Source organism: Patella vulgata, chromosome 2, assembly GCF_932274485.2.
Source record: "Patella vulgata chromosome 2, xgPatVulg1.2, whole genome shotgun sequence".
Lineage (NCBI taxonomy): Eukaryota > Metazoa > Mollusca > Gastropoda > Patellidae > Patella > Patella vulgata.
The window spans coordinates 72304647-72329221 of NC_065880.2; the positions used below are offsets into that span (position 1 = coordinate 72304647).

The following is a 24575-nucleotide window of genomic DNA, read 5'->3' on the forward strand; positions in this document are numbered from 1 at the left end:
AATATTGAATTCTAATTTGTGTTTTTAATGTTGAATGTTATGGATAAAGCTATACACCCATTAAACTAACCTAATGGAAGCTGTTGCTAGCTTCTCAGTATTTTAAGGCTGCGGTAAGAAATTTGGATTACCATTATTTATTGTGTCGGTGACATCGTAACTATTGGTTCGTGGTTCATTAAAACATCAATTGCTGATCAGTCGGTACTAGACATTGATAGATTGAGCTTTAACATGTGTTTGTATTATTATATAAATCTGTCACTCACTCATATATTGACAGATTGATTGTAAATATCAGCTTCATGAATATTTATAAGATCCGGACATGATTTCTTTTACCTGTGACCTCAGTCGATTGGATTAATTACATGTACTTACTTGATCATGTCTGTACAAAAAGGCAGCTGAATTAATTGTACCATACCAAATATTAATACTAATATATATGAATAATATCTGTTATGGTATTCGATTTTTCATGGAAGAGTGGTTGAGTGGTCTTTAGAATATTAGGTCTGTCAAGAGGCATAGTTTCGATCTCAAGCCTGTGCATGACAATTAGTAGGGTTGTCTGCGCAACCTCGTGAGTTTTCTCTGTGTCCTCCACTTTCCTCCACAGTTAAAGTCTCCTATGCAGGCTCATTATTGAAAAAAAATGTTTCTATCCCGAAATCACCTAGTTTGTGTCAAGGGGATGTTAAACCCAATTTCCTTCTTTCTCCTCATGGATTTATATATACTAATTAACAGGTAATATTTCTGACATTTGAATTCATTCAGTGACAATCACAATTGATTGGAGCTTGCGTTGTTACCAAGCACAATTGATTGTAGCTTGCTTCGTTTCCATGTCTGTCTATTAAAAGATCAGAAGTAAATTTCAAAATTGACAACTTCGACTGTTACACACATTTGAAAGCAGTAGAATCTCTTCAGTGTAATTGAAGTTGCATGTAATGCCATTTGTCAGATAACCTCAGGTCAGGTGTTAGAATAATTTAGTGGACAGGTTCTATAATTATCTTTATTGCCATTTATTAGCAGAATGGAATTATTGTATTTATATGGTAAATATACAGATTGTAAGCATTGTCTTATGTCTATATAAATTGCTTCAAGATGGTAGTCTGAAATTTGTAGAGGCTAATGTAAACTTTAAAATGTTCAGAACGTCTGTTAGTATTGATCGACCTGTCCAGTTTTCAAAAGACTTTTAGCCTTAACTGTCTAGTTTACTAAGATATATTTGGGAATATTCCTTTAAGAACAGTTCTGATATTCTTTAATTTAAAGTCCTATATTGCCCTTTTATTTTTGCATCTTGTATGATTGAGACATCCATTTAAAACTGTGTACTGGATAATCTCACATATAAGCAATATATTTAATGTCGTTATGTCATGTTGTCCTATCAGTAGGATAGATACATGGTAACAGAATGTCTCGTATAGATTTAATATATAATTTACCCCTCAAAAAATAATTTATTGATCTCAACTTAAAAATTATGGCCACTCAGTGTTTTCATGAAAACTGTGATATATGAATAGACCCTGTAAATAACTGTTTTAGTTGTATCTGTCAAAATGTTGAGCACTACTGAACCAGTAGACATTTTATTAATAATGTCAATAAAAACACAGAAAAATGACAAATTAGTGCCAGACAAAATGGCAGGCATCATAGGGCTTGTGTCCGAAAGTATGTCTGTGACAGATGCCTTATTTCCAGGCTTGTGTGGTTGAAACTATTTATTAAATTTGCCCCATTAAGCTTTTGAAGATTTAGTTCGTTGATACTCCATGTACCAGGTTTAAAAGTCCAGTGCGAGCTGAGAAGAACAATTATAGAATTTTTTGAGTTCGATTCACACATATTGGGTGGTGGCGATGGGGCTGACAAACCAAGTGTGATACCCCCCCCCCCCCCGACACACACACAAAAACGAGGCTTGTTAATGCCTGTGGAAATTGATACTGCACATTAAAGATCTTTTGGAAGTTGAATTAGAATAACAGTAGGCAAAATGTTCCTTCTACCATTGCATAATTAACTATAAAAATAGAAATAAAATTTACAGACAATATAAACAAGTACATTTTAGCGACAATCAGCAGCTTTAAACTGTAACAACTTTTCTGCTCGATAAGCCATACAGTTTGCTATTAGGGAGATTTTGCCTGGATAGCGGCACTAGCCTACTCTTATATTGAATTCCAACTTTCAAGGGGTCTTTTACATCAGCGCCAACATGTACACAGGGCCTTGGTTTTGCTTTCCTTCCGAATAAAAAGATGCCAAGCCCTCCATCCTGAACCACTGACAGTGGGAAACAATGCTGAGACCGAACGCAGGACCTACAAGTTAGCTGGTCAGTGTCTTACTCACTGAACCACCACAATTATATGAAGTAAATAGATACTATGGTTGCTATTGTGTAGAAACGTACTGTGTTCTGTGATGATATTTCTGTCTTTGTTTGAAGATAATCAATAATTGATTTTATATCGTTAATTATTAAAAATTGTTAGCACATGATGGATGATATTTGGTAGCCCAACAGATTCATTTATTTTGTGATACTTGACAGAGCAATATTTGATTTGATTTAAATATATTTCAATGAATATAATAATTTCCAGAAGTTCTCTATATTTGATATTTTAAGATCAGACAGTTTGTGATAGAGATGACAAGAACGATATACCAGGTCTCCAATTTCCAACATATTTGTCAGTCTTAATTGACTGGCAGTGAAATTGAGCTGTGGGGAAGCTTACCTGTCAGTCAATTTACATGTCATAGAAATAAATTTTAAATAATTTAAACTGTAAAACACAATAAAGACAGTTGAATCATTTATATATATCTCTGGGTCATGTTGCCATTTGATTATTGTCTATCAAGACAAATTTGCTGCTGGTGTGCGAATAAAATAACATGTTTTATGTTCTACTCCACTGACATATAACATATTTTCTCTTAAGCGAAAGTTCAGTTCATTTAATTGATTAATCAAATTGTCTCTTGATGTATAAAACATTGGTTTGTAGGGAATTATGAGAAAGTTGACCAGAAGCGATGTAATATTTGGGTGTATGGTTGGTTTATATTTGTAAAAATTAACATTGTCACTCAGCAAACTTGGGGATGATAGAACTCATGTTAGAATACTATGCATTGCAAAAATCAGAAAAACAATGGACCTTACATTCAATTCTAATGAAAGTTTCTTTACACTAATCTTCAATAATATCTGAATAATTTTTTTTTAAATTTTCATTCAGAAGCCCAAGCTGAGCGGAAATCAAAATGGTTGCCAAACCAAAAGACCAAGAGAATGAGCAAGAAGGGGTGGAGGATATGATCCATTTAAGGTAGGTAGTAGGTACATTTTAACATAAACAAAATGTATATATGTATGATAGATATTGTCGGTGATTAGTAGGATGCTAAGAAAAAATGCCATGGTATGGTTCATTGTTGTCTGTAAGTACTTTACTCTATGGAGGGGGCGGGGTGTGGTTGAGTGGTCTAACACATACGCTTCAAATTATAAGGTATATCACTGATTCAAGTGGTGCAGTTTTAATCCCATCCTTGTGGATTTTCTCCACATCCTCTCACAGCCAAAATCTCCTACGCACAATCAAATATTGAAATGAGATTGTACCATATGTTAATCCCAAAATGACCTAGTTTGTGCTTAATGGATGTTAAATTCTATTTCTCTACCTCTCTCCCCTCCTTCGATATCCTCAAACATGAGGAATAAACAAAATATTACAAACATGCACCTGTGTGATAAATACAATTGAACGAGTAATCTGTAGAACATATTATCTAGAACAGTGTATTTGTTAACATTATACACATACCAGTAGTTGGTTTTGGATTTAATTGTTTACAAAATCAATCATTTCTGTCCTCCAAGGTGATCATTTCTTTGTTGTGTTTCATGTTTCCTTCATCATCCCTCACTTAATCTTTGTCTACTGTCATGTTTAACATTTGTGTGTCAGTTCAGGTCAATTTATGTACTACTGTTATTTTGTGGGTTTTCAAATAGGAATTAATGAATGAAATCATGTTTAACAGCTTACTTTTCTGCCCCAACCGGGTTAATGATAACAGAAATATACGCCATACAGTGTGCTAACACTGGGACTGAACACAAGAGCTATTGGTCAGCAAGCCTGCGCCTTATCACTCGGCCACTGTGGGTCCCTTTATTAATAGGAAGAAGGTAGTTATATGGAAATAGAATCAAAAGGCAGAGCACTTAAATGTCCTCCAATTGACATGATGTGTTTTATTTTGCCCATTCCTTGATTATGATTTCCAGAAATCAGTATTCCCACCTACTCCAAATATCATGGGTTATTTGACGTTGAACACAAATGGACTGTTTTTTTCCCTACCAAACCCCAGAATTCCCCTCATTCCTGATCATGATTTTCCGGACAACAGCGTTTCGACCTACTCTTCCATTTCCAAATGACAAGGGTTATTTGACATGAATGCCAAATTGGACCCAAATGGACCTTATTTTTTTCCCTTCCAAACCACAAAATTTCACGTATAGCACACTGTATGCCCATCTTCCTTAGTCGGGTTGGTGCAGAAAAGTAGACTATTAAACCTCTTTTCATCATGAGAATAACACAAGCAGAATAACACCCATTTTGTCACATCCTTAAGCAACAATAAATCTAACAAGACCATCTTCTCACGCCTGTTAAAAAATTATTTTATTGTGTTAAATTTTCCCATTATTGTACTGCAATTGAGATGGGTGTATACTGAGGATTACTCATCTTAGCGAGAAATTAGACTTTCATCTGCAGTCGACAAATATTATTACAACCCTTCAAATACAAATAGCTCTTTAAAGCAGTTTAAACATCAACTCCTTATAGAAATGATTTATTTATATATTTTTAAAATGAAAACAAGATTTTGAGGGTCGGTTTACTGTTTTGAATAGCCAGTGGATAACTTATTAATATATTCATTGAGATATATAAAGCTTTCACTATTGAATAACTTTATTCTCATTCTGTGAATAAGTTCTTGTTATTACAATTATGCGTCTATTGTAATAATAGATATTTGTGTAAATGTTTGCTGTTCACTACTAAAACTCATTGAATATTGAAATGGTTTTATTCTTCGTCGATATTTGTTTAAATGTTTGCTGTTCACTACTAAAACCCATCTGTGTTATCACAATGCTGTACTTAAAGTGCACATAAGATGGTCCCGGAAGATTTGAGATACGTGTAGCCAATGGTTACTATATCCACTTTACGGCAAGTTTACGCCAATCTGGTTGAAATTAATTCAGTTATCTTCATTCAAAGTTGTAAAAATAGACCTTCCGTAAAAACGGCTTTGCCAATTATCGAAAACACTTTTAATACCCTCAGACGCCAGTGACGTCACAGTGACCGAATTCATATTCGGAATGTTTATTCCTTAATTACCTATATACAGCCGGCGTGTGAATTCTTTAACGCCTGAAGGATTCCTTTATCCCCCTAATTAAATAAAACAATTGACTACGGAATAATTTGTTTCGTAATTCATTTTAATTTAAGATCCAATTTAGGGTGCCTACAACTTTTAAACTTTGAAGTCCTGAACTCTTAAGTAATTTTTTACAATATGGAACTTATTGGACGAACACTTTTAATATGTAAAAAATATACGGGTCTAGTTATGTGGTTTTTACTGCGAGCACTTCGCTTTTCCACATAAAGTGTAGTGTCGTTAATATCTGTCATTAATTAATCAATCCGATTATAAAAGTTATACAGGCATGGGTCATAAATTAATTTCAAGTTGGTGTTAGCAGTGAGTGTTAGTGGGATTAAGAATGTTGATTAGGTAATTATCTTTTTTTACGCCGGCCAGATCAAAGACATCACTCTCAGTGGAACGTGTGCGTAATACCTCACGAACGAACTAATGGTAGAATCATACACACACACATTAATTGTATAAAATAAATTAAGTTTTACTAATAAGTTGTTTAAAATTACTATATACCCAATAATTATTGCTCACCGGTGTTTTTGTAATCAAGTAGCCTCGTATTGTTTGTTGATTGGCGTTTAAACAACATTTAATTGATGGATGGATTAACGTTTTTCATACGATTAGGTTATAATGTCTAACATCGGTTATCTTCTTTATAATAAAAGTATTTTACAATTGCATCTCCTATTTCAACTTTCATTATGACAAAGTGAGAAGATGACCCGCCCTCTCTTCCCACGACAACGATTTCCAAGCCATTTTTAAAACCGTGTTTTAAAGTGATTTTTAGATTTACAAGAACTTTTAATTATTTTAAATCTGTTTTAAAGTGACGTTTAGATATACAAGAACTTTTTATTATTTAGTGTTTTTACCTAACTTCTATTTTTTATTTAAGTAAATAACTTAATCAAATCAACCTGTCCATAATATCATGTATTATGTATTGGAAGTTAAATTTGTAATAAACAACAACAACAACGGCATTGACAGTTTAATAACTCACCAAACGGCACCAGGAACTCCACGAATGATCCCGTGCAATTTTCGCGGCGAAGTTTAACCTCATTTACTACACCCGTAGTACATGGAACGGTACATGATAATAAGATACCAAGCGTTGATTGGCAGAGAAATGAGTGCGATCTATTGTACATGTTATGCATAGTCATCGGAAAATTCTATATTTACTGTAGTTGTTCTTTATGTATAGAAATGGTTATTATTATTATATATAGCTAATAATGAATATATCGACAAATGACTGGCACCATTTGTATTTCTGTACTTAAGTTTGGGATATCAAGTATTACAGGGTTATCCAAATTACCGGTAAATGCGCTAATTTCTTGAGTCATCTTCATTTGACACGTGGCCTATTTAAACAAAGGCAGCTTAAATTGATCTACGGCATGATATGGCATTTTAAATTCACTCTAAAATATTCCAATCACAAATGTCTAATCTATACCAATGAAAGACGATAATTCGGTGATTATGATTAGGCCAGTCACGTGGTAATTGGACCGTCAATAGACGCTTGCCCAGTTGCCGTGTGTATTGATAGTGCTATATTGTACATACGATGAGATATTGTATAGGTAATGTATATCCTATGTGTAGTGCCTGTGACGTCACCAGCCAATCAACCGGATTAAGGTCGTAATTGAAAAATCGAAAAGCGTTTTGGCGTGTCGGATACTTAAACGTTAATAGCGGACTTAATTTTAATCAGATTGGTGTGAACTTGCCGTAAAGTTGATATAGTAACCATGGGCTATACATACATGAAATTTAGATTTTTGATCTTAAGTGGTCTTTAACCATACCCGTTTCAGATCTTCTATCTTCTCTGGCGTTCAGGGTACTGGACTCGCAACAAGAATGTGCCTAGTCCTTTGGTAGGGACTAAAAAACAAAACAAGGTCCAGTCGTGTACGTCAAATAACCCATGACATATGGAAATTGAAGAAGAATAGGTGGAAATGCTACTGTCTGGGAAAAATTATCTTAGTTTGCATGGCACATGTAACCATAGAAATAAGAAAAAGCATAATGTTTGTCTCAAAATGGCCGAAGTATTGCATTGATGAGACATTTAACCCCATTTTAATCAATTCTTTCTTCTGTGCAAACAGGAAGTTGCAATATTCATGTGGTTGGGACACTGGACTCAAATTGTGAAAAGAAATGAAATGGGCTCTAAAGTCACACTTTTCTGCACTGACTGGGCTAATGAAGCCGGGCTTACACCATGCCTTTTGCTTATTTCGAATTCCAGCTGTCATGGATTCTTATACATGCATGCCAAAGTGTAGCCTAAGTGGGACCTCTGTTTTTTGTTCCATCTGAATGACTATACATCATTATACCTTGCCAGGCCCCCCATTCTATACCACTGAAAAGGGAGAAAATCCCAATGAACTTTCTTGGCTAACCAGGTTAGCGAACCAACTTCTTACTCACTGTGCTACAATGGCTCCCTGGGCTCATATTCATAGGGGTATGTGATATTCATGTGACTAATCACAGGGTGGACAAACAAGAACCTTCAGAATTTGATGTCTACACATACTTTACATTTGAGAATATTGAGACGATGCTCTACCCACTTAATTTCTAGACTTTTGAAAGGATTTTTAAAAAGATTTGGAGTTTGGACCCGGTTTTCCTTGATGTTTGGAACCATTTGTCCTTGTCCTTAGTCGCTTTCTTATAACCAAAATGTCTTTTAATGATAGTAAAGGGTTTTCTCAGTGACGTGCCAGTAGACAGCCAAATCATTTTGATGTTACAGGTTGGCCTATATTTATACAGATAAAGTCAGAGAATCAGAAAGTTTTTCGCCACTTCCCCATAGCGACTGTGTCCTGGGCTATTTGAACCATCCTTTTATGCATGGGGATAAAGCATAGAGTGTTAGATTGCCCTAAGCTAGTGGTTTGGTGCAGTAGGTAATGGGCTTGAATCCAACAGAGGACCGACTCGAAAACTTTCTATATATAGATACCTATACTTTGACATCTATGAAGTAATCTCATTGTTTCTATCTATATGTATATATATATATATATATATATATAGATATTAAGATACAGTTAGTTAAATACAGGTAGCAGGACTATACAAATAGATAGGGCTTTCTGTTGATTACATGTGGCCTATATACAATGGCTGAATAGTGTGGTGTTTTCTATAGGGTGAAAGGAAAGGACTTTATTGAAATCTTCTGATCCATATATGATAGAGATAGATATATGTTTACTTACACTATATACAGTAAAGATTCCCATATCTCATTCAGTTATTTAGGCCAAACCAATTTAACACATTGTACCCGATAGCGAATCGATTCGCACCGGGATATTTGTTCACATTATTTTACCATTATGACAGAAAAAAGTCATACTTTTGATGAAACCGACTTTTCAATATTATTGTTAGTAATATAATTGCTACTTTATACAATTCAATTATATATCATTGAAAAGTTAAACGACAATATGTACATTTTTGTAATAAGAGTATCATTTGCTTTTTTCGGAAAATAGAAAATTGTCCACAACTCAATCCATGCTTATATATGATCAAGATACCAGTGCTAGTAAATCCCTGGGTTGAATTCAGTCACATTTACAATGGGCCCATCAAATTGGTTCACAGCAAATAAAGATGGCAGGATGCTTGTTTCATAGGGAGTAGTATGATGGATTAATGGAATTTTCAATCTGTCATATCTTTGCAAATACTGAACTGAAATGAACAATGTTTGGACCGATATTCTTATTGGAGATTCAACTTTAACAAGATTGTATTTTGCAAGGCATTCCTATAGTACTAAAATCACACACAGGAGCTTGATAAAAAAAAAATCCAGTTAAATCTCATGAATTTTAAAACATGAAAGTGGGGAACTAAAAGTATTTTTGGTTTTTGAATTATTATATTTTCCCCAGGAAATAGGACATAAAATATTAATAGGTGTTACCGAAAAACAAAGTTCAAATTGATGTAGGTGTAAGATGGTCTAATGCATGCCTTTAGATTTTAAGATCTGTCATTGAGTCAAGTGGTATTGGTTTTGTAGGTTTTCTACGGGTCATCTGGTTACCTCCAACAGCTAAAGACCTATATGAGCAAGCGAAGTATTGAAATAAAATTGAATTATGTGTTTATCCTGAAATGACCTTTGTATCAACTGGACCCTAAACCTCATTTCTCTCTCTCACTCTCTGCTTTATGATGTAAAGCCTGTCCAACCTCGTGGGTTTTCTCCGGGTCCTCCGGTTTCCTCCCACTGCTAAAGACCCCTACGCGCAAGCGGATTATTGAAATACAATTAAACCATATGTTAGTCCTGAAATGACCTAGTTTGTGTCAAGTGGCCGTTAAACCCCATTTCTCTCTCTCTTTATGATGTAAAATTCTCTCTCTCTTTGATGTGGCCTTATACTTACCATGTATACTATATGGAGTAAAGATTCTCATATATCATTCATTTATTTACCAGTCTTTTATAATATATACATTAATCTTACAGGTAATCTTACCAATATGTGTCACCATTCTATTTTAATATCTTTTCTTTATTCCTTTTCATTATAATAGTATAAATTACAAACAATACCTTCTACCATGACCAATTCTATATACCTGAGTTCTGCTTGAATACCTTGTAGTTATTTTGTACAGGTGTTTTGGAATGTTTACTGTTTGTAATAGGTATACATGTAATATACATGTTTACACACCAGGATACATTATATTATACATACGTAAACATTCTTATCTCAAACACTGCATTTACTTATGTAATTATGAACACCACAACACACATATTCTCTCAATACTTAAAGTGCTATTATCACTTTTAACAAGAAAATAAATATAACATTATATTCGAAATAACTGAAGCATTGACCTACATGAGGCAAACCATTTTGCATAAGTTTCATAAAAGTTCTTGAAATCAAGCCCACACGCATATTTGAATATTCAGATAGGAACAGTGTTTTCAAGTCTTATTTTTAGATAATTTTTGGTGTTCATTATTTGATTCTAATTTAAACCAATTCTCCTATACAGAATATAATTATTCTATAAGATCAAATCAAAAGTAAATGAATAGATAAGGAAAATATATTTATTTTAGGTTCTAGTCATTGCTTTAGAAAAATCTATCAAATTTTATAAAGGTTCACAAATTCCCAAAAGTGCACTAAAAACAAAAACAACCGAAAATTGATTATTTGAACTGAATAAGCAGACAGACATCTCCAAAGTACAAATGTTCTTTTAAGACCACTTCATAAATAAACAACATGCAAGCAGACTTGAATTTCATCAATAGATAAATGATTGCGAAATATGTCGAGATCCATCAAGATTAACTTTTTTTTTATTTGGCTTGTTTATAAGAGACATGGTTTTGATATCAAGCTTATATGTGATAAGAAGTATGGTCATCTGGTTTTCTCCAGGAGTTCCAGCTTCCTCCCACAGCTAAAGACCCCTACCCTACGCACAAGAAAATTATTGAAATAAAACTGTACCATATATTAGTCCCAAGATGACCTAGATTGTATCAAGTGGACCCACAGATTAATAAATGTCTGTAAAGAAAACTGATAAGCTTTAAGTTTCTAGCTTCTTCTTCAATAAAAACATGTCCAATTTTATTCAGTACATCAAGATTGTGACATGAATTAGAAAACATACATTGATTGACAGACAAATGTAGAAAGATTTTTATATTCACTGACCATGTCACTTGATATGACATGTGTCAGACCTCTATACTAGACACAACTCACTCATATTTATCAATATGGGGTCATCTCTGATAGGATATTATAACAATATAACAATGGATAAACAACACCTGTTTCCATGTGTTGAATACTGATATATTAAAACTGACAATTATTATTTGTTTTTTTCGGACCATATCTAATTTGTCATTGCTTAATCCATGCTAAAATATACTCAAATTAATCATCTATATAAATAAAAACAAAGATGTGTGTATATTTCACCCATCATTTCAGCATATTTTGTTTTCATTATCTTTTTTTTTCACTATTATAGCGAGAACTGTCAGCTCTTTATTTAATCTTACCTAATTATGCCCCTTTAAAGTACAGAATACCAAACTGTAATAAAACATCATTTATATTGATGAAGCACCCCTTTAAACCAAAACATTTTGATTGTGAATTGACAGGTATCCACAAATTCTTGTCTTTCACTTTGAAAAATGAAAATTTGCAAAACTCATAAGTGTCTGAATTCGAAGTGACTGCTGGTTTATTACAGACAAGCATCCAGGCAACAAAGCTGCGTGTGGGCATATGTTGCAAAAAAAAAAATCTTATCATTCATACTTTTTCATTTCTTTCAAATTTTTTTGTTCTTTTTTTTTTCAGTGATCTGAATGAACGATCTATTTTGGAAAATCTAAAACATCGCTATGCCAAAGAACTTATTTATGTAAGTAATATTGTTTTTTTTATTTATATATAAAATATTGAACTTTGTTATGTTGATCGCTTGGTTTGAAAAACATTTCTTGGTAATAAGATAACATTTCAGGATATTGAGGTCCTTATCAGCAACCAATACTTTCACTTGATTTTGAAAGGGATATGCACAATTAAAACAATTTTACCTGATAACTAAAAGAAATTTAGAGCTATTAATTTGATATTTCAAAAAAATCTTTTGCATACATTTTTTTTCTAATAAATAATACTAGTAGTCAGATTTTGATGAGACTTTTTGAAATGAAATGCAAACGGGTTTAATGTCCTGCAATCCAACCTCGTGGGTTTTCTCCTGGTCCTCCAGTTTCCTCCCACTGCTAAAGACCCCTACGCGCGCAAGCGAATTATTGAAATAAAATTAAACCATGTGTTTGTCCCGAAATGGCCTAGTTTGTGTCGAGTGGACATTAAACCCCATTTCTCTCTCTCTCTCTCTTTCTGTAACAACCTTGATAATGGCAGTGTGTTGAAAACTATATGTAATGGTTAGGACTTGTCTGTGATATACTGAAAATATGTAAAGACTGTTGTAAGGTGTAACACTAGAGCTAGTCTAATGCATACAAAAGAAGTATATGTAATGCCATAGTCATTGGTGTAATGAAAATGTATAAGTAATGGCTAGGGTAGGGTAGAGTAAACTGTACAGAAAATGTTCATATGACTAGGGATAGAGTAAACTGTACAGAAAATGTATATGTAATGACTAGGGTAGAGTAATGTGTACTGAAAATGTTCATATGACTAGGAACAGAGTAATGTGTACTGAAAATGTATATGTAATGACTAGGGCTAGAGTAAGGGGTACTGAAAATGTACATATTATGACTCCAGGGATAGAGTAAAGTGTACTGAAAATGTATATGTAATGTCTAGGGATAGAGTAAGGTGTACTGAAAATGTATGTAATAACTAGAGATAGAGTTGACATTATTGTTTAACAGGGAATGTCAGACTGGAACAGTTTCATGTGGTTGTTGTTTTTTTTTTGCATTGGATGACCATTTATTGCAAACCAAACCCTAGCTAGGATTGTTTGCTTTTTTCCTACCAGTAATTTTCCACTACTCAACAGCTGAGGTTGAAAACTAAAAAAAAAAGTAACCCCAAAAACTTACATGTAGTTTGTTAAATCATTTTTTTAGTAAAATTGATCTATTCCACCAAATATTTTCTTAACAATTTTCTTACTGAAACCAGATTCAAATTTTAACGTGGTAAACATATTGAATTTAGGCTGTTAAATTCCTGCCACATCTTATGTTGATACTATAAAATAAGTTGAGTTGAATAATGTGTGTGCTTCAGATCAATGAATCGAACCTTGTGGGTTACCTCTGCCTATTACTTGCCAAGCCCTCTATCATGCACTGTTGACAATGGTGGAATCAGGCTTGATAATCCAGAGGAACACCAGGATCAAACCCAAGCCTTCATTGAGATCTAGTATTTGAACCAGGAACTGGTCGCTAAGGCTCCATCAAGTCCAATCGACATGAAAGTTAGCATGCTTGTTCTTTGAAAAGTTCTGCATCAATTTGGTGAATTAGATTTAGGAATTTCATCCAATTACAACATGGTCAGTTCCTTGTTAATGTATGTCACAAAAAAGCAAATTTAGCCTTGACATTTTTGCAAATAATCTGGTAGGACTATAGAATATAGTACTCAATACACCTATTTCTTTGTTACCAGACTATATAATAATTTAAAAAAAAGAAAATGAAATGAAATGGGGTTTAACATCCTACTGTTCTGCTCCTATGCTGTGCTAATGAAGACAGGCATACACCATGCAGTGTGCTATGAGAGACATTTTGCCCGGACAGAGGCGCTACAGCCTACTCTTATATGAAATTCCAACTGCCAAGGGATCTTTTACATGCATTCCAATGTATACACGGGACCTCGGTTTTTCGTCTCATCCGAAGGACTAGACAGCTGTCCTTGTGAGGCCCTCCGTCCTGCATCACGGACAAGGGGAAACCACGCCAGAAAATCTGGATGAACTTTCTCGACCAATGCAGGGATCGAATTAAAGAAAAAAAAAAAAAAAAAAAATGTATAAATAAATAAGAAATACAGTAATAAATCAAATATGTTTATAAATAATCGACTTTTGTGTTGTTTAAATACTTGCTACTAGATTGTTTCTTAAAAGCAACGATAATACGTGAAACAACAGATTGAATTTTTTCTCACATATTATGAAATAGATTCCATGTTAAAACTGATGGACGTTACGTAATAAAATCAAATCAAATGAGGTTTAATGTCATACTTTTCTGCACCGACTGGGATAAAGAAGAAGTGCATATGTCATACAGTGTGCTATGATGGAAATTTTTCATGGACAACAGCCTAATCTATTTCATATTCTAACTGAAGGGTTCTTTTACATGCACGCCTTTGTGTACATGGGACTTTGGTTTGTTTTTTTTTGTTCCCATCCAAACAAATAGACACTGTCCTTGCCAGGGTCTTTGTACTGCATCATTGACAAGGGGAAACTGCACAGGAACATCCAGAGGAACTTTTTGGGATAACCCTGGGTATGAATCTTAGACCTCCTGGTTAGCGAGCCAGCATCTCACCATTGACCCACTGCGGCTCCCAAGTTACATAACTGATGCTGATTCATGCACAAGTAACCAGGTACTAAGTATAACTGCAACAATGGTAATAAAGATCAGGCTTTAATTAGATGGGGAAGCTGTGGTGGTTCAGTAAGATGTTAGCTCGCTAACCTGGAGGTCCTGTCTTCAATCCATCTGTAAGTTCATCAGGAATTTCCAGCGTGGTTCCCCCTTGTCACTGGTGTAGGAATAGTAGGATGTTAAACCCCATTTTAATAATTAGATGCTGTATTTCATTGTTATTATGTATGAAAATAAAATTTAAAATCAGTTCCATGGAGAAAATAGCCCTGTTACAAATTTAAATGGAAAGTTCCATCAAGATTGAAAAAATCTCAAAAGCTAATAAACAAATAAAAACATTTTTTTATTTTCGATTGTGTTTAAGATTCCAGTTTTTAAAGCATTATATTGACGTTCTCCGGGGATACTACTGTGTACAAATTTCAAATATCGATGAATGTTATTTGCGGTATGCATGGAAAATATTTCTTTAGAAAATGAGACAACAAAGGTAACCTATTCGTGTTTACATGAGGTGGTTTTTTATTGGACGTTGCTGATTGATTAGATAACATTAAACATACAATATTACAATATAATGGAGTTTTATCAACATTTTAAACAAATTTCATTTCTATAATTTGTTTGAAAGTAGGGTCATTAACAGTGCAAGGAAACTAATATAACTGAAATAAATTTGAATACTGTAAGGGAACTAGATATGAAAAATAACAAGGTTCATCTATTTGTATTAGGTACGAATTAAAATATTTTGTTGACACATGATTTTTCATTGTGGTCGGAATCAGTCTGCTTAAATAACGATAAGAGTTATACCTCTTTATTTTCGATTAAAATATCTGACAGGGTACAAATTTGAATATTTTGTTGACATGTTATCTTTCTGAAGTTTATATGCATTATTTAGATTACTGAAACGAAGAAGCCTATTGAATTTCGGCAATTTCCGTTTATTACGTCTAGAGTTATGGCCCTTGTTTCACTTTATGGAACCTTGTGAACGCTCTAACACCAAAAGTGATCATTCGATCTTTCTGAAATTTATATGCATTATTTAGATTACTGAAACGAAGAAGCCTATTGAATTTCGGCAATTTCCGTTTATTACGTCTAGAGTTATGGCCCTTGTTTCACTTTATTGAACCTTGTGAACGCTCTCACGTCAAAAGTTATCATCCGATCTTTGTGAAATTTATATGCATTATTTAGATTGCTGAAACGAAGAAGCCTATTGAATTTCAGCAATTCCCGTTTATTATGTCTAGAGTTATGGCCCTTGTTTCACTTTCTTGATCCTTGTGAACGCTCTAACGCAAAAAGTTAACACCCGATCTTTGTGAAATTTATATGGATGATTTAAATTATTGAAACGAAAAAGCTTATTGAATTTCAGCTATTTACAATAATTACTTCTAGAGTTATTTCCCTTGTTTCACATTGTTAAACCTTGTTAATGCTCGATTGATGATAGTTATCATCCGATATATATGAAATTTATATGCATCATTTAAATTTGTGAAACAGATCTATTGAATTTCAGCAGTTTCCGTCAATAATTTCTAGAGTTATGGCAATTGTGAACGTTTGAATGACAAAAGTGATATGTATGAAATTTATATGCATCATTTAAATTTGTGAAACAGATCTATTGAATTTCAGCAGTTTCCGTCAATAATTTCTAGAGTTATGGCAATTGTGAACGTTTGAATGACAAAAGTGATCATGTGATCTGTATGAAATTTATATGCATTATTTAAATTAGTAAAACGAAAAAGCCTGTCAAATTTTAACAATTTCTGTAGATTACTTCCAGAGTTGAGACCCTTGTTTCAGTTTGTAGAACCTTGTTAACCCTCAAAGGACAAAATTTATAATCTGATCTGTATGGAACTGTCTTGTAAAGGCAACCAATTACCTACAAAGGAATAAATATGCGACAACCCTTGACGACCGCTCGGACGATTTAGCTGCTGTGGGAGTATGTTTTGTTGCCTGGCAACCTATCTTTAATTGTGGTCTGAATCTGTCTGATTAAATAACAATATGTGTTACGCCCCTTTATTTTTTTGTAAAAAATCTCTGACAAGAAAATTTTTGAAGTAGCGACACTAGTACATGACACATTTATGTGCTCTTTAAGTATATATTTGTATTATTCATTTTTTTTAATTTTAGAAACCAGCATAGATAATCATTGTTAATACACAGGTCATAATTCCATTGAATATAATTACTTTTTATTTTTCAACTAAACTTCTTTATATAGTCTTTTTCAAGCAATACAATAAATTGCATTCCATAGAATTGTGACCTGTGTATTTCCAGTTCAGTTAGTTACTAAAATGCGTTAAAACAATTTAAACACCAATAAGATAAGGATTTTAGGGAAAGGCACATACAATAAGTGATGACCATGACAATAAGGGAAGACACTGACAATAATCGAAGATAGTGTGTTGCAATATCTTTGACATGATACCTGTATTGACCTGCCATAGATATATAACATTTGATCCATTATCTGATATTGAGCCCTTTTATCTTGGCTTGTTGACAGAAGGTTTAAATTGTTTTATTTGACGCATACCTTCCCTGATATTGGCTTTAATAATAAATAATTGACATAGTTTAATATTATTGTCCTACAAGTGCTTGTTATACGTGTACTTGACGTCATTTTCTTTGGTTTATGGGTTGGATCTTGCATTCAAAAGTTTTGTTCAATTAAATGTGCATTATGTAAGAATTAGATAAAGAGATGCTGTTCTTGTTATAATAGTTTAAAAATAGATCATAAAAAATGAATATATTGAAAATTTTAATTAAATTACTTTATTCTGAGCGAAGATATGAATGTTTGAAGTTTTGACAAGAAACTGCCTAAACACTCTTAATTATCAAATTGTCCTACCATTGCTACAAACATTTACGATATGGTGGACAATGAAAAATGAATATATTGAAAATTTCAATTAAATTACTTTTTTCTTAGCAAAGATATGAATGTTTGAAGTTTTGAAAGAAACAGCCTAAACACTCTTAATTATCAAATTGGCCTACCATTGTTACAAACAATGTCTAATTGACTCAATATCTTAGCCATCCGATGATCTAGAGAGTTGATTATGGGCTTGTCATATGAATAAATGTCTAAAAAAATAATTTCTCTTAACATTTGAAGTGAAAATAGGCAGATTTAGCTCTTACATAATACATCTTTAATTCTTACAAGCCTATGTCAATTAATTTATCATTCGTAATGGCCAGATCTTTTTAAAGAATTTCTCCTTTTCTTTCCTGATGAATGATTTCTGTCATTAAAATAGAATCCATAATAAAATATTTACTATGTAACACTTGATATACGATTGATTAATGATTTTTATTCTGGGCAGGTTGTTCTTTATTTGTTCAGGCCATCTAAATGTTTAAATATGGCCTCCCAAAAGAGCTTGTTTATATATGCGCCAGATAGAAAAAGGCTTAGGAACATTGAGAAAAACACATTAAGCGGATTAGACTTCAAGGGGGGTATGGTGGCCGAATTGTCTTACGCGTGTGTTTTATATTATAAGGTATGTCATTGAAAAAAAGTGGTTTGGTTTCAAACCAACATTTGTAGGGTTGCCTAGTTAACCTCCTGGGTTTTCTCCAGACCCATCGGTTTCCTCCAAACTGCTAAAGACCCCTAAGCACAAGCGAATTATTGAAATAAAATGGTACCATATTCTAGTCCTGAAATGACTTACAGAGCAAACATTAAACCCCATTTCATTTCATTTCTATGGGGGATGGCTGAATGGTTAGCACGTGCACACTTTATCATAAGGTCTGTCATTGAGTCATCTGGCGTGGTTTTGATTCCCCGGTTGTACGTGGCAAAGAGTATGGTCACCTGCCCAACCTCGTGAGTTTTCTGCAGGTCCTCTGGTTTCCTCCCACTGCTAAAGACCCCTATGCGCAAGCGAATTATTGAAATAAAATTGAACCATATATTAGGCCCGAAATTATCTAGTTTGTGTTGAGTGGACGTTAAACTCTCTCTCTCTCTCTCTCTCTCTCTCTCTCCTTTAAGAGACATGGAAAAAGTACTAGTCTAAGAAAGGTGTACTTTGTACATGATGAATGTCTCATCTGACATGTAGAAAAGAAAAAATTCATTTTCCCCAAAATATGTAGTTGTCATGTCAAGCTTAAAACATGTGTAGCCATTTTTAACCTCCAAATAACACAGAACAACGTAACCATATAGAGCTATTAAGAGATTTGTCAGCTTTATGTTAGAACATAACAGACACTGTTAATAAATGTTAAACGGCCACGGACAGTTTGTTAAGCAATTAGTGACATCAAACATGAACACACTTTTTGCATTAAGGCCTTGTTTACATTCGTTCGTCTGTTACACTTGTGATTTGTATCTCAGATTTCAGTAAACAAGGTTTCTTTCTCTTCTTGACTCTTGTATAATAATTTCTATTATGATGAATGAAATTGTCTAATATATTGGACAACTGGAGCCCTGTTTACAAATTGGCAAAGCATATTTAAAATATCCATTGTTTCATGTATATCGTTGAATTTGCAGGAATCGTTCCTTGGGTAAGAAACTGGTCAAAATTCAAATTTTAGTTCCCTCTTAGTCTTTACAGTCGACACTTGTGGCTTTTGGTCGGTACTCCTTCCACAGTATCCTATAGGTCAGAGTTCTCCACAGATTTTTTGTTTGTTTTGAATTTGCAGGAATCGTTCCTTGGGTAAGAAACTGGTCGAAATTCAGATTTGAGTTCCCTCATTACATACAGTCATACATTGTGCCAGCTTGCAAATGAGATACATGAAAGAGTTCTCTATGTAACTTTTAAAACCTTTATTAGCTTAAAGAGAATTTGCTTAGCAGGGTGGTTTCGAATCCCTGGTTGTACGTGGCAAGGAGTAGGGTCGCCTGTCCAACCTCGTGGGTTTTCTCCGGGTCCTCCGGTTTCCTCCCACTGCTAAAGACCCCCTATGCACAAGCGAATTATTGAAATAAAATTAAACCATATGTTAGTCCCGAAATGACCTAGTTTGTGTCGAGTGGACGTTAAACCCCATTTCTCTCTCTCTCTCTCTCTTGCTTAGCAGGATATTCTAAACATTGATCTTAAGAGTTTTCATAGATGACTTTGCTGCTGGTTAACATATTAGGGGGATTGACTAACCGTTGTATAAATTTTGAAATGAAAAAAAGGTAATCAGAAAAACAGTTGTGCAGTCAAAATTTTCTCTGACTACATTGCACACATACCCACAGATAAGAAATGTGAAATTAAGTGAGATTAAACGTACTACTGTTCTGCTCCGACCGGGCTAATGACGATGGGCATATTACATACAGTGAACTATGAGGGAAATTTTGCCCGGACAATGGCACACGGCCTCAAATTCCAACTGTCAAGGGTACTTTTACCAATGCCAATGTTTACACAGGACTTCGGTTTTCTGTCCCATCCAAATGACCATACATTGTCAATTGTCAGGCCCTCCGTCCTTGCACTAGAAGACCTGATGAACTTTCTTGATCGACACAGGGAACGAAAACAGGACCCCCAGGTTAGCGAGCCAATGACTTACTCACTGAGCCACAAAAAGAAATGTACAATATGTTAGATTCAAAGAAGCCAACAACAAAAGACTTGATTAATGAAAGAATTTTGTCCTCTCTCCCTCTTTTACTCCAGATATAAGCCAATTATAACGATCTTTTGTTTTTGTTGCAGACATATACTGGTAGTATATTGGTGGCTGTTAATCCATATCGGATGTATAATATATATGGATTGGATATGGTTAAACGATATGAAGGTAGAACCCTTGGATCATTATCCCCGTAAGTATTTATATACATTCAAGTGCTCTCCATCATATATACACCTAGTTTATACTGACCAGCTCCATTGATGGCAAGTTTTAATTTGCTATCACTGTATGCAGCCTTGACTGTTGAGGCCTTTATGGCAAAGGCAGTTCCCTTGTTCATTGTGCTTAATGTCCATTTCCATCGAGTGTAAATCACAGATAAACATTTCCTAGGAAACCTACTAGAAGAGTCAATCGTGCTTGAGAAGTTAGTTTGGCATAGGATGGGAATGGGAGGGCGAGAATGAAAATTCAGCATACTGGCAAAGGCAGAGGACTTTTTAAAGTACCCTCACCCTATTCTATTGGGAGTGATCATAATTGTTCAGGGCACTATGCAAGTAAAGCTATATCCTTTAAATAAAATCAATGGAACTATTACAGTGAACAGTTTGTTTTTTCCTTGTAAAAGTTAACTAGTATTATTACTAATTGTCATATTTATTGCTTCTACATTGTAAAAGAAGGCATAAAAACTACATTAACTCTTTGAACAATATATGTAGTGGCTGGTTGTAGTACCAACAATACAAGTGTCCGGTTCTGGCAAAGATGTTCAATTGGTTACGCCGAAACATATTCAATTGCATTCTGAACAATCTTCATTGCTCGGTTTTAAATTATGCAAAGAAACATTAATTGAATGTTTGAAGATTGACTTCTCTTTCGAAGAGTAGACTGACAGATACATTATTCAGATGAGTTAGAATAAACTTAAAGATGGAAGTTATAGCTTTTATTTGTATAATGCTACTGAACTCAAGGGGGATCAATAGAAAATGTTTCTAGAAACAAAACGACACCAGAAGAACTTAGAAAACAATTGGATTTAAATTTTATTTGCCTTGAGCTTAATCCTTATAAATTCTTCAAACTATCTTGTGTTACGGTGGGAATACTTGAGAACACGACTGAGTATTGTTTGAAATAGTCATTGTTTTCAAATCTTTAAAGAACTTGAATTTTTTTACACTTGAATAGTGAGGGGGAAACAGATTTGTGGGAAAGGATATCTCTGTATAGAATAATAGTTTCTTTCCACTTCTTTTCTGGTACTGAAATAATAGCAGTTTTGGCAAAAGGTGGTATACTTAAGAATACAGAGTCGTAGCATCCAGGTTTGCAACAAACGTTATGAATTACACAATCATATTAGAAAACATTTTTGGCACTTGATTTTCCTTTCTTGTTTTAAGTGAATATTAAGAATATTTCTGATAATGTCTGATTTTTTTCATTCAGGTCTAGTCTTCTTTTGATGTCAGATCCTTGTTTTAAATCATGTATTAAGACTATGCATGATGTTGTGAAAGTTGAATCTGTAATAGGAATATCTGTCCCTTTCAGTATTTATCAATCTATGCTGCTCCCTATATTATGTAGCAAAACAGATGCCATCTTTCTTTGTTGTGAATCAAATTGATGGGTCTGTTTTAAATCTGATTGAAACAAGCCAGGCGATTATTTCGCATTGGTATCTTGATTTTGTTTTCTTAAATAAATGTTAAATGATAAATCTGAGAGAAATTTTATATTTTCCAAAAGTTCAAATCATGCATCGTTACTTTAAGACTTAAAAACTTGAATATGTAAGAAGATTATAGAGGCTTCTTCTACGGCATAAGTACGATCTCTGATCATAAAAACTGAAATAGCCTTCTTAACCTTTTAAAAAATTTGGTATGCAAACCAAAAGTTTAAAACTTGTTCAACATTGAAGTGAAATTTTTGGTTAAGGGCAAAGTAGGGGAGAATTTTCTTTTTAACGGCATTATTGCCGTTCTTGAGGTAACAAGAATGGGCTTAGTTTAACTGTCAATCGTTGGATTTGTTCAGCGAGACACAAGTCAATAAGAATGTGGTTCAATTGTTAGTTTAGATGGCTGCTAGATTGACTGATAGAGCCCCTGTATCACATGCCTGTATTTTAACAGTGATTTGTGTCTGCTTAACAAGTAAACATTGCTCAGGTGTGAAACAATAAAAATACTTGTAACTTCTTTTAAAAACATGATTGGGTCAAAAGTCAAAAATAGAATAGAATTTACTCGAAAGTTGTCTAAAGAAAATGCCCTAAATGCACTAGTAGAAATGTCATTCAAATCTTATATAAGTAAAGACAGTTAAAGCTTCTGATTGTTATTTACAGTTTTAAAGTCACATATATGTTGTAATCCTTTACATGCTACAACATTGTGAAAGTAGAATCTCTGAAAAGAATATCAGTCCAAAAATGATTCAATGGCGTTTAAACAAGATATGATGAATTGAAAATTTGTCAGTACCATAAGGGGATATGGTCAAAAGAAACCAGCTTTACCTTCACCAATTATCTTCCCTGATATCTTTTAATAGTCCTTTTTCTAATCTCAAAGCTGATAGATTGTCTACCATTGGAATTTTGATTTTGTTTTCTTAATCAAGTGTTAAAGACTCAATTTGAGTACATTTATTCTTGATTAAGCTCTCTCTCTCTCTCTCTCTCTCTCTCTCTCTCTCTGACATGGTGAAGAAGATTTTAAATACTGGTAGGAGGACAAAAATATATTCTAGATTTACTGTCTGTTTATTTATTTATTTATGATAATGTTTGTTGTTATGGCAACATGTAAACAACATTTCAAATAAACTATGGTAGTCTAGAAGAAAAAGCAATGGTTAAGAAAAGCTGATGAGATACAAAAAAATATAGAAAAATATGTAATTGAGTACATTTTGAACATATACTATTTTTCTTTTCAAAACATTGACATATTTAAAATGATCAACAAATACAATGTTAATCTTTTAGAGGCATATAAAAAAACTGGATAGAGCAATAAACAATAAGACATACTTATAGCATATTAATTACTGATTTATTTTGGTACCCTTTCGAAGAATATTCTTTCAGCTCTGTGACAAATGTGTGGCGCAATTATATATAGACAAAAAAAAAATATATAGACAAGCAACAAAATGTTGTCCTCCTGCATGGTTTCTCATTTGATGTTATTGCTTGTCCATAAGTAATTGCTCTACACATTTGTTACTGTACTTGCTTGAAAATGTTGAAAAAATATATACTCTTGGAAACGTTTCCTAAGTAAATTATAGTGATTGTTCTTCCATAATTATATGTTATAGTTTATAACAAATATGTTCAATGAAATCTGACCTGGCTTGTCTGACTGTAAAACCTTGAATTTCTCATTGATTATATCTGAGTGGACAGATATTTTTAGCATTTAATAATTTCTTGAATATTTTATGGCTATTCTATTAATAAAATTTCATATGAAATGAATCATATTTTTGTTGCCTGATCAAAGTCATTAAATTCCTGTCTAATATTCCTAATAGATAGATTGCCATTTGTATTTAATCTCCTTAATCAATTAAATTTCCTTAATGTTTATTGCATTAGTTTGAAATCAGTTATTCTGATTACCTATTTGTACTAGTGTAGCCCGAATGGGGTGGGGAAAGAGGATTAGGAAACAGAGGTATCTTAGAGGCTTTAACACCTTCTAAGGACAGAGTTAAGATTACCATGTGTTTGGAGCTGATCAACATGTCATACATAATACTCCATTTCATACATTCTTTCTAAGGACAGATATGAAGAACATGGTACCAATAAAATTTTCTATTACCGTGCCAACAGTCAAGTCCACCTGATCAAAATCATGGCCTGTTTTTAATGTTTGTTTCATTTACATTAGACATCTTTTTATTTAATATTTCACTTACATTGTTGAAAGTTTATGGCATGTTTATAATTCTTATTATTATTTACATTAATGAATATTTCAGGCATCTTTTCGCAATTGCCAGTACAGCTTATTCCCAGATGATGAAAACTTCGGAGAACCAAGTTATAGTTATCAGGTAATATATTTTTATTTGGCCATATTTCTTGTGGATATATATTGAATGTATATTGTCATCA

At 33.5% G+C, this 24575-nt stretch overlaps 1 protein-coding gene across 6 annotated transcripts in view; it reads left to right on the forward strand.

Annotated features, from left to right (window-relative positions):
* The window catches only part of LOC126812447 (unconventional myosin-XV), a 107826-nt gene that overhangs the window by 17332 nt on the left and 65919 nt on the right, over nucleotides 1-24575 (forward strand). For all 6 annotated transcript variants that reach the window (XM_050538840.2, XM_050538841.2, XM_050538836.2 and 3 more), the window contains exons 3-6: nucleotides 3291-3380; nucleotides 11970-12033; nucleotides 20506-20615; nucleotides 24440-24514. In XM_050538840.2, the coding sequence (XP_050394797.1) occupies nucleotides 3316-3380; nucleotides 11970-12033; nucleotides 20506-20615; nucleotides 24440-24514 (314 nt within the window). In that variant the 5' untranslated portion in view covers nucleotides 3291-3315. The remainder of the gene's footprint in view (nucleotides 1-3290; nucleotides 3381-11969; nucleotides 12034-20505; nucleotides 20616-24439; nucleotides 24515-24575) is intronic.